Source organism: Canis lupus, chromosome 7 (assembly GCF_048164855.1).
Source record: "Canis lupus baileyi chromosome 7, mCanLup2.hap1, whole genome shotgun sequence".
In the NCBI taxonomy this organism is placed as follows: domain Eukaryota; kingdom Metazoa; phylum Chordata; class Mammalia; order Carnivora; family Canidae; genus Canis; species Canis lupus.
The window spans coordinates 40,904,575-40,916,713 of NC_132844.1; the positions used below are offsets into that span (position 1 = coordinate 40,904,575).

The 12,139-nt window shown below is 34.9% G+C and overlaps 1 protein-coding gene and 1 long non-coding RNA gene across 6 annotated transcripts in view; one reads left to right on the top strand and one right to left on the bottom strand.

The window, feature by feature from the left end:
* ADGRB3 (adhesion G protein-coupled receptor B3) overlaps window positions 1–12,139 on the bottom strand; it is a 715,781-nt gene that overhangs the window by 402,692 nt on the left and 300,950 nt on the right. For all 5 annotated transcript variants that reach the window (XM_072832455.1, XM_072832460.1, XM_072832459.1 and 2 more), the window contains 2 exons: window positions 7,673–7,837; window positions 7,056–7,220 (listed from right to left, as the gene is read on the bottom strand). In XM_072832455.1, the coding sequence (XP_072688556.1) occupies window positions 7,056–7,220; window positions 7,673–7,837 (330 nt within the window). The remainder of the gene's footprint in view (window positions 1–7,055; window positions 7,221–7,672; window positions 7,838–12,139) is intronic.
* Window positions 1,630–8,980, top strand: LOC140636799 (uncharacterized). The gene is made up of 3 exons (XR_012034014.1): window positions 1,630–1,744; window positions 3,071–3,130; window positions 7,020–8,980. It is a non-coding gene; the product is annotated as an uncharacterized lncRNA (long non-coding RNA).

The following is a 12,139-nucleotide window of genomic DNA, read 5'->3' on the forward strand; positions in this document are numbered from 1 at the left end:
TGGAATAAAAACATTCAAAAGAGCATATGATATGCCTAATGGCCTACATTCAACTAGGTTCAATGCAGAGGTGTTTTGGGAATCTGAAAATAGATAACTCATCTGTAATGGGCTGGAATTCCAGTTAAGAGATATAATGATATATAATAATAAAATATAGCAATATATAATATGGGAAGCACAAAGAAAATCTATAGGGGTTCAAAGAAGAAAGCAGCTATGAAATAGTGGGAGAAATAAAAATGATTAAAGGAAGAGACACTTTTAATGGGCCGACCTCCCAAGATGCTTCCATGTTACCAGGCGAAGAGGGAAGCAGGACTGGGATACTTGGGAGCCCAGGTGAATAACAGTGCAAGCAACAGAGAGTAAGGACAGAATATGTGCTTCCATACCCAGTCACCAGGGATGGGATCCATTATGCTATGTATATGTTTTATCTGTAAATGAGAAGAGAGTGATGACCCTAGAAAGGAAATCAACTGATAGATGGGGATACTAGAATCCCAGGTATTCCAGTATGCAGTGAATCGGGCGAGTCATAAGGAGCCACAGCACTTTTTTTTTTTTTTTTTCTCTTTGAACGAGAGAGTCCATGATGAAGGTCACAAAAAGGGGAGGATAATCAGATAAACTTATCTGGAAGAGACTAGAAAAGGTGGCTTTTGCAATAATATGGGTATTGGACAAAGAGGCCCTAGACTGGAATTATTTAATAATTATAATTACCTATAGCATTTTATAATTTCATACTTGAAATGATCCCGAGCACATATTATTATCCCCATTTTGCATATGAGGACACTGAGGTCCAAAGCCGAACTTTGACTCCATATCCCAGGCTCTTTATGTCGCACTGCCCCTCCCCACTAGCAGGCAGTGTCCAGAGGAAGAGAAAGCAGGCCCACTAAAGAAAGATTTCATGGAGGTGGAATCCATCATGAGGAAAGGTAAGAATTAGAAATAACTTTAGCTGACAAGACAGATTTGGCAGTCAGACAGAAAAGCTCTCCTGCTGACACTGAGGATGATGGGCTATCCCAGGTGGAAAGCTTTATCACATGTTTGCAATGGATGAGGCATAAAGATGCAGATTTGTGGGCACTGTTCACAAGTGATAGTTGAAGAGAAAGAGGAGGAGAGAGAGCAACCAAAGAGCACCAGGGCAGGATCTTAGGTTTGTTCACAAGTCAGGACATACAAAGAGTGGGATATAAGTGAGGATGATAAACATTAAGGACTAATACTAAAGTTTAGTGTCTTGTAAACTTTAAACCCAAAGAGTAGTTTCACTAATTGCATTAATTTTTAATTTTAGTAATTTAGAAATAATGAAGTGGTTCCTAAAATAGGTTTCTTTTTGTTATAAAAGCAATGTCAGGTGAAATGAAGAAATAAAGGATAGTAAAAAGTGCTGCTTAAATTTTCTGTTTTGAATTGAGAATGATCAGCATATTGCCCAATATTTCTAAATTGGACCAGGTAGGGTAATATAAGATTAAAATAAATTGTTATTTAGGTTTCTGCTGTGACAGAAGCTGTGAGACTTTTTCCCAAAGTCTCAACTGATGAGCAACCTGATAAGACAAATTATGACAATAATTATCTCCATAGCAACAGGTTTGAATACTGGACATATAGTACTATCTGGTATACACATGGAATATTTTAGACTCCAGTGGTTCTTCCTTAATTCTGCCTATAAAATTAAGCTGATTTGTTGCAGAACTGCAGCCTGGAGTAGGTAATAAAACCCATGTTTTTGAGGAGGATCAGATACTTTCTTAGATATTTATTAAACAATAGGTGCTCTCTCTTGCTTATGGAGTATCTTCAAGTTCTAATTTATTTTCCTATTTTTTAGAATGTATCTGAGGTGCCTTGGCATGAGTAAATAGAACATTTAGATGAAAGAAGTCAATACCAAGTGCCACCTACTCTCAACACTGAACTAAGTAGTTGGTTTTAGGCAAATCACTGGTGTGAACACTTGGGTGCAACATTGTTTGCTATGTTCAAAAATCTTCAGTGAAAACATCTGCCTTAACCTTTAGAAACTGAATAAGTAATAATGTAATTCCTTAGAGGGTAAACACATAATGTTTGATAGAAAAATAATAAAAATCCCAATGGAGTAGGAGCTTCTTAAAAGCACTATTAGTGATTACTCTTGTGGTTTGGAATGAAAGAGGTAGAGCAGGTGCCAATTTGTATGTGAATATTTCAATATAGAGTAGTATACATTTTTTCCCCTTAAAAAAAGTAAATTTTACACTCACATATTGGGGTTTCTAATAATGATTACGTTTAGCTTTAAAATGCTAAATCCACAAGATTTATAATGCTGACTTATTAACTAGTTAAACTCATCTCTATCAAAGACAAACATAGTGATGGTGATTAATTCACCACTCCTCCAACTGGGAACTGAGGAAAGAATAAGCCAATCAGAGCTAAGACCTCATTCTGCTCTCTGACACTTGCCCCCCTCCAAATATTATAAACCTGTGTAAGTATATAGTAGCTAATAGCCTGGAGGATAAGAGGCAGTGAGGAAGAGAGCTGCTAGAGATGGCAGGACTACGAATATCTAGTGTCCTGGTAGTGTACAGCTCTATTTCAAACATGTTCCAATGATACCCACGTTGTTTCTTCTGCTCTCCACGGAACAGGAGCAATAAGAACTGGAAACTGAAAATCTGAAAATGACTAAATCATCTCTTTTGGTCCACAACAACTAATCAATAGCCGAATTTATTATTATTATTATTATTATTATTATTATTATTATTATTTTTAAGTAACAACTATAAAGAGATCTTACTTTGGTTGAAGAATGAGTTGGTTAGGGATACTTGAAACAGATTGCCTGTATTAATTTACTACAGGAACAATCCCTCATTATTTGTGAAATGGTATGACAAAATAAAATTCTACAATCTTGTTTAGTAGAGATCTCAATTTTGACCAGTGTAGCTGAGGTGGAGGACTGTTTTCCACCTTTTTGTTAATTTTATCACCTAATTTTTACTTATTTATTTATTTATTTACTTATTTGTTTTTACTATAGGCCACTGCAACCCAAAGGTTAATCTGCAAAGGGTAATCTGCAGTATCATCAACATCACATGTGAGTTTGTTAGAAATGCAAATTTGAAGGCCCATACTGGACCTACTGAATCAGAATCTCGGGGGTTTGGTTTTAGGAACCTGTGTTTTAACAAGCTCTCTGGGTGATTCTTAGGTGTGCTAAAATTTGAAAGCACAAGTTCAGACAATGAGTAGAGGCATTCAAAGACGACATGAGCTCAAAATAAGCAAGCTTTGTGATTCTTCCTACCAAAGCTAAATTAAAAGAAAATCAATCAGAAACTAAATGAAATCTCTCTTGGTCTTCAGAGAAGACATAATCCCATTGGACAGCAACCTTACAGAGATAAGGAACAGTCAGTCTCAGAATGGCATTTCTCCTAAGTGGGGAGGGGGCTTATAGTCACCCTATCACAGGGCACAAATTCCAATATGAATGCAGTACAATATTTAAGACAAGTTTGGGATTACAAACATTACCGTTGACTAGCTTTGGTATGAATACTAAAGAGTTAAATATCACAATCATTGCTACATCTCTTGTCTAAGTTGCTATTACTGTATATATTATGATATGGATCTCTTATTTCCCAAGTATTTCTCAGCACATTCAACCTGTGAAAATATTCATTCACCATTTGCATGCAGTAAAGCAACTGTAACTCCAAAAGGACATTTTATGTATAAATTAAGATTAAATTCTACCCATGAATGGTACATCCCAACTAGCATTACTCCTAATGACTAAAGAATAGTAGATCCAAGAATTGGTGCTATATGAATAGTCAGCCCCTCTCCTGGGAACAGAGCAAGGAGGTTCCCAGGAAGCCTGCAAGGTTACATAGGCCAATCCATATCAGTAGCATTTGCCTTCTGAAGGATATTAACCAGGGAAATATTTGGGAAAAAATACAGAGCCTAAAAATAGTATGTTTTCAAACTTTAGCAACACAAATTCTGAGAAGCTATTACCTTTCTACTATTTTAACCTTCAAAGTCTAGATGAACAATGAGATTGAAATCAATGAAATCATTATTTGGTGAATTTGGACAATTAAAAAATTAGGCATTTTTCTCTCTTGTAGCTACTCTATTCTTCAACAAACTATTTAAAATATACATATATAACTTTTTCATTCCTCTAATTCTCTTTTCTTATGAAGACAAAACATCATATTTTTGGTAATGAAGCTCTTTTTAATAAGTATACTTTATCTATTTACCAGCAAAAAAATCTTATTTTGGGAAAAATATTTTTCATTTTCCATTTTTAGTACACATCGTAACAGCTTTTGATTAAATCCAGATGATTAATCATTATTGTCATTAATTATCCAGACAAAGATGTGCGTATATTATATTTCTCCTTCCTGACAACAGAGGATCTCTTGGCAAACTTGATTAATTTGTTTTGCATCCAAATTAAGTGAAGCATAAAAATAAATACTGTAGTTTCCAGCAATCTGAAGAAAAATTAAGAATAAACAGTATGAAAAATAATACTAGGAAAAAAACACATCGTTTTAAAAGAAACATTTTTTCAGGCTTTGTCAGTGACAAAAATAGAAAAATGCCTTAGTAACTATTGAAAAAATTTAAAAGTCTTCTCAATTTATATTGTCAATATGAGAATTTGGAGCAATATAATGTGGAAATTAGGATTGCTTCTTATCATTTTGAGTTCACATGGCCTTAAGAATTAACAAAACTAATTTTAGATCTTTTTTAAGGTCTGAAAAATCCTACTGACATGTCATTACTCTCAGAGTCCAGTACACTGGACACAAAAATAATATATATTGACCACAGAGAAGTGATTGTGCAGAGTTGGAATGCCAATATATAAATCAAATCCACTATGGAAAACGGAGTTATTTATAAATCCTGCTCTCTTGACAAAATAATGTGGGAATGAGATGACTGCACGTAGAAAAGATAGAGGATAAACAGAAAAGAAATCTTTATCTTGGTAAAAAACACTCTATACAGAGGCAGGGACATATTTGAAATGAATAATTTTTGATGGATAATGCTGATTCATATACAGGTACCGGTTTAGGATATTTTCAAAAGCTTGGTAATATATTAATTCACTCTATTCCTGTATAAGCACTAGTTTGTAAATTATTTAGCTGATTCAATAATTCATTTTAGTTTGAAAATGTTATTTATATACTTGGTAGTTTTAAAAGATTTCAAATATTATTGAAAAGAGTAAAATGAAAATGTTAAGGTTAATACCAAATGTATATATACCACAATATACACCACCAATATATAACATACATAAAATATAAAATAATTATAGCTTTATATGACGGTTTTTCAAACTGCCTTAAATCATGAAAGCCAGCAAACAAACCTAGCATATAAGGTATAATATCCTTTTAGTAAATAGATACGTAAAATGTTTTTTAAACAGCAGGTGGCAATCTTTGTAAATATGACTGCAGCAACACCATTTTAACTCTATGTACACAGATGAAAGACAGTTTTAAAAGACCAGTTATGAACATTGGTATGCTTACACTAGTTTAGATACCTTCAAGTATTAAAAGGGTCTTATTTAATTATGACTACTGTCCTAATGGAATTTCTTCCTGGTCATATAATGTTGTTGTTTAATACTTAATTCTTATGCACCCCAGGAGGAATTTCACAGTACTTACCTTTGGTAGGTCTCCTCAACAAAATCCTATTTGTTGGTTCCTTCTTATAGTTTTGAATGATTTGGCCTTAAGAATTAACAAAGCTAATTTTAGATCTTTTCTAAGCTCTAAAAAAATCCTCTTGACATATTGTTACTGTTAGAGTCCAGTATGGACTGACTGAATTCTGACTATGGAGAAATACAAAGTTTTGACTCAGGGATATCACTTAGAATGACTTGTTTTGTTGTTGTTGTTGTTGTTGTTGTTCTCTAAATTGATGTAGTCACGTTTGGTAGAGACAGAAATCCACTGCTTTCTGAACTGAAAAGGAACCTCAAATACCTGTTCTTTCCATACCTACTGGAACCACACAGTCAGAGGAGAGAAGCTAGCCTGCCTACAAAGCATTACTTGCAGCACATGGACTCTAACAGGGTCTTCAAATGCTTTCAGTTCAGCACTTGCTTTATACCCAGCAGTGAAACTTAGAAATTTCACCCTATCATCTTTCTAGCATGTTTATAACAATTTTGCCTATGATATCATTCTAAAATCCTAATTTTCATTTATTTGAGTTCTCAATAGATCAATAATACTTATGGAATGTATGCACAATTTGGAAGGAATTTATCATTAATGATTTTTTAAATAATAGATGATCAATAATCTGGGCAGTTTTTGACCTTGCCTTTTTTTTTCTATGCTTATATGTAAGATCCTTTATTGTAGCAGTATTTCCATTCTTTCACTACTAATTAAGACCTTAGATTTTCATTTTAAAATGTGTGCCTTGTAGTAGAAAATGGCACAAGGGCAAGGAAATAGGGATGTCCAAAGTCCTACGTGGAGCTGGATTAACAGCAGATTTTAAAAGTTTCTAAATTTCAAAAGCATCCCTTTATTTTCTCACTTAGCTATCTACCACGTCTTTCTATTTCTACTATGAATAATCTAAGGCAACTGGTTTTGTGTTCTCAGTAAACAAATATTTCATGAACATAGTGAAAAAAATTGTTCCCCAAACCAATTTAAATCCTATCTAGGTATGTTATTGTTCAATGTGGCTTCCTTCGTATTGTTACATTTTTCAACGTGATTTTGCAGCAAATAATTTAAAAACCCATGGAAGAAATAGTCTATGACACATAAACAGAGGAAACCTCATAGGTTATGGAAACAAATAAATTGCCACTTATTGTTAGCAGTCCTCCAACTGAGGAAATGTTGCCCTTAATGATGATAGTTTTATTTTACTCCCTTTTTTTTTTTTAATAACAGAATATTTCCATTAGGATCATCTCAGTTCATTCTCACCAGGACAACGTTGCTCACTGCATCTTCTCACTTCTTCACCTGTGCCTTCACATTGCTGCCCTGTTACTGCAGCACCTTGACAAGTCCTCATTCGCCTTTCCCAGCCGCCATCACAGGATTTGGAACATCCGCTCCAATGACCCCACTGATTCCACTGACCATTTGCTGAAAGAAATGTGTCATGGTCAATGGCAGTAGCCTACTGCAACTGTTTTAGGAATTTGAAAATCTGAGGACCATTATTGTTTGTTTAGTTTTTATTAGTCTACCACGATGAATAAGCCCTATTCAAACATTTGACTTGCTAGTCAAAGATAGAGCACTGTGAGTGTCACAAGTTTATATAAGTTTGTCAGAATCTTCAAATGGACACTGAAACTTATTTGTAAAAAGTGCAAGTTCAGTGCTGACCTGGATCAACTTAATCTAGATTTAATCTAAGAATCTCCAGAATTTTGTTGCTTTATTACTGTGACATATAGTAGAATGAGCTCTAGTACAATTGATTTCATTTACCAGAATTACATAATTATCTAATTATTCCATGACTGCCTCACATGGTTCTGTCACATTTTATAAATGGCAGGCATTCTTTAAATGTAGTGATCAGGCCTCACCTGTACACTCAGGGTTATAGCACTCTCTGCTTTCTGCCCATGGCCCTCTGCATTCAGAGCCCCCATGAGCTGCTGCAGTACACTGCCTGCTTCTCTGCTGGGTCCCATTCGAGCATGTCACTGAGCACTGACTCCATGGACTCCACTCTTGCCACTGTCCATCAACTGCCAAAGCAGATAGAGAGACACTGTAAGGAGATATTCCAATAGAGAAGGCTGTAGAGAAAGTACAAGTAAAATTAACCTTGGAGATGAGTCCCAACCAAGGGACTCTCAGTGAATACAATGGAAAATCATACTGGCACTAGATTCTTTTACTACCCTACCCCCCAAACTACTATTACCTTATTTTCTCACTTCTATTTCCTTTTATGTATCCAATATCTCTTTTGAGCCACTTATTGCTTCAAAATACGTATTGATTAGTCAATAATGCAAGACCTTGGGCTAGGAGGCAAGTACACAGAGCAGTGAATGAAATAAATACTGACCAATAACTCATAGAGCTCATGTTTTAAAGAAGAAACCCCTATAACGAGTTAAGCACTTAATAACATGTTAAATTAATTATATAGTGCTGCTTCAAAGGATAATTTAAAGACATTTTAAGAGCTTGGAGGGCCTGGGGAGTCTTCCTTGACAAAGCAAATTTTCAGACAAGCCTTGAAGAATAATAAGGGATAATGTAATAAATGTTATGAGAAATACAGAAATTAAAAGATTATGAATCCCACCCTCAAAAATCTTGTAATTTAGTAGAAGAATACATTATGCAGACAAATAAGTAAATAAAAGGTTAAAAGCAGTAACATCTTAATATGGTACATAAAGCCTTTCAGATGGCACATCATAACTACTTAGGGATAATTATGTTAGATTAATATGGTAAGATTTGGATAATTTAGACAACAGAGACAGCATTCACAAAGGCATAATCCCATAGGCCACAAAATGTAAGTATGCAAAGGAATCAGGCAAAAATATTTACCCAATTTAGAATGCATAAACTAGAATATAAGTGTTATAAATGCACTCATATATGACTGTCTACTTTTCCCCATGTCATTCCATGGTTCTTAGTTTCATTATAGTGAAAAAGAATTCATCATAAATCCAAAGTTCCAACATAAGATGATACTGCTGTGAAAACCTATCCACCCATCCAAACAAACCAAAAAGCTTAGCAGAATATGTGTAAGTGCTGTCAGCCTAATTTCAGGCTTTGAAAGTAGCTATTAAGAAAGAAGATTGTTTAATAGGTATCTAGATCTACTTAATAAACCCTTTGTGAGATTAAAAAATCACAAAATGTCAATTTAATCATCCCATTCATGTAATTTTAGCATTTCACTTTATTAAAAGTATTTGATACAATTCTTATTGGCTGTGTAGTCCATTTGCCAGACAAACAAGAGAAGGCTAGTGAATCAATGGAATATTATAAATTAAGCATTTCCAAGAAGAACATATGCATTATATTTCAGGTATAAATGCTGAGATATTTAAAAATAAAAACTATTCATCACATGATCTGCTTAATATACATTTTTATAACCACTTATCTAAGTACTACGAGGAATAAAGAGACTGCTTTTTTTGTTTGTTTATTGGATGCTTAACTGGGAATCCTTCAGCCCTTGCATTCAGGTTTGCTCTTCACTTGGCTGGGTATGGAGACAACAGAGAAAATCAACCCTCCTCCCTACCATCTACCCATCCCTGTATACTACAGACTTCCATCATATGTAAGAGATATACCCCAGAATCATTGCAAATCAAAAAATTTGAAAATACTTCAAAGCTTTCTTTCTAAAACTGTGTTCCTATTGAAGATAATTAACCTTTTGTTATTTGGTCAGAAAAGCATTACCAATAATTTGGGAAAATGGAAACACTCCGAACCTCTTCTAATGCACTTGTAGGTAAAGAATGACAAAGAAGCTACACTGTGACTCTACTAGACTCTGGGACAACTGTGGTGATAAAGACTCGCCAAGCTCTGTTCTCATGGAACATATACTCTGAGGGGGTGGTGGAGACAGATGGTAAACAAGTAAATAAATGAATGAACAAGAGAGTTTCTGCCAGAACTGTTAAAAAGACAATGTAATTAAAGAGAGCAATGTGATAGGGTATGCTCATCCACGGCTCTCCGGAAAAAACACATGAGAGCCAAGTCCCGAGTCACTAACAGGAGCCAGAAGTATGAAGATCTGGAAAATCTTCACACAAGAGCAGTCCTCAGGTCAAGAAAGTTTTGAGTCTTCCAAAAAAGAGAAAAGGCCAGGACTTGTTAGGGGACTATATGGTAGCCCAGACAAAGGTGATAGTATGATAGATTATGGTATCATCAATCGACATAGAAAGAAGTGGTTGAATTTGCGTTATTTTCCAAACATAGAGCTGATAGGTTGGTAGAAAGGTATAGAAAACCAGAGAATCAAGGTTAACTTTTAGGTTTCTGGCTTACTAAAACAGGTAAATGGTGGACCCTTTTACTGAACTGGGCTAGAATTGGATTCAAATAGGTCAGGGATTTTATAGCCCTGAAATCAAAATGTCTATTTTGAACACATTGAATTTGTGATGACATGATCATAATGCTGGAAGTCCTACATTAAATTAACTTCGTTTGAAACTATACCTCCCAAATGTATTTGAAATGCAATCATCCCTCTTCTCTTTTCCTTTTTTCACCCCCTTTTCTGGAACACTGCTTGTTAATATTGCATTAAAGTACATAATTTCTTCTATAATGTGCAGCTAGGTTAACACCTTCTTAGACTTTTTCAATTTCTTTGCGTTTCCATCATAAGAATTTCCAGTTGGATTTTTTATAGTGTCATTTTTCAATCTAGAAACTCCAAATGTCTATTACTTTATGAACCAGCCTACAAAGGTGACTAAGAATAGAGAATAATAAGGCTGTGTTTTGAAGCCAGGAGAATGCTGAGAGATTAGCCCGTCTTACCATCACGTAATGTGTTTCCTTATACCACAATGTAACCCTGGGGACAGTTAAAGTTTCACTTCAGCAATGTGACACATTACTAGATTTTCTGGATCCAGAATAATTAAAATTGTAAAGGCTAAATTGCTAGATTCCTGGGGTTTACTTTGTTATATGAACTTTCTCCTGCCATATATAGAGTTACAATTGTGTTCACCTGTCTTCCATGTACAGAGGCCTAATTAAATTCAAATATGTTTTAATGAAAATACTGTGTTTCAGTCAATTTTCACATCTTTAGCAATAACTATGACAATACAGAATCAGATGGAGAACAATAGCCACAAGATAAAGCCATGAATATTTTGGATAATAAAACTATCATTTTGGCAACTCTTTTGGGTTGATTATTGCTGACTGATAAGGCTACCAGTGGCGGGTAGAGGGTTTGAGGAGAAGAGTTCTGTCCTGTGGTATGGAGGCTATCTGATTTAGTGATGGCAAATTTGGAAAGCTCAAATTTTTACTGAGTTGAGAGTTACTCAGGGAACTGGAAAGATCTCTTGATGGTATTAACACTGAAATGTCAAAAGTCAACCTCTTGGCTTTGGGCATATGCCAAGACGGGCATTTGTCATTTTAAAATAAATCACGAAAGGGGAAAAATCAAAATGAAATATCATTTAAAAAATTAGAATTTAAAATAGAGGCAAGTCATTGTGATAAGGCTAAGAAGAATAAATAGTTGGAAAGTAAGTTAAGACAAAATTTGCTAGAGAAAAAAATATCAAATAGTAAAAGAAAGCAAGCCAGGATTAATAAAGATACAATTTTTTAAAAATCATATAAACTAAACACTGAAAGATCACCAGAACAATGCTAAAAATCTGAAATGACACAAAGTGACATTAGACCATTAGTACAGTAGACCAGAAAGTTAAGAAGACAAAATGCAAATTAATTAAAGAACAGGTTAATGAGGCAGTATTTGAGTTTCAAATTCTAACATTCTCATGCAGAGACAACCAGAGACTTTTGAACCAAGGTCAGGCAAATGTTTAGCATCTTCCTGTTCATGGTCCTCACAGGAAGGGTTCCCGCAGAGGGACTGTGGGGACATCACCCCCTCCTACTTGCTGAGGAATCAAATTTTAGGTCCACAGGAGACTGAAGCCTCTTACTTTGGATAACAAGGAGTTTGGGTCCAGCTGTGTTCCTGAGGCCCATCTTTGGGTTATTCTTTCATTCTTCTTAGGTTTTGTAAGAGACTATGAATATACCTGAAAAAATACAACCTGACAGGATCTCTCTCAAGGTTCTGGATTCACAGGAACACATTTCTCAAATGCAGGACTCAACAGTGTGGCACAGCTCAGCCCCACAGACTGGCATAAGCCCTTATATATGTACTTCTCCCTAGTGTATAAACGATGTAGAAGTAATCTGTATGGGCCAAAGTCAGGCCACTCACAAATGTACCACTCTGATCTATTGATTATTTTAAATAAAGATTACTT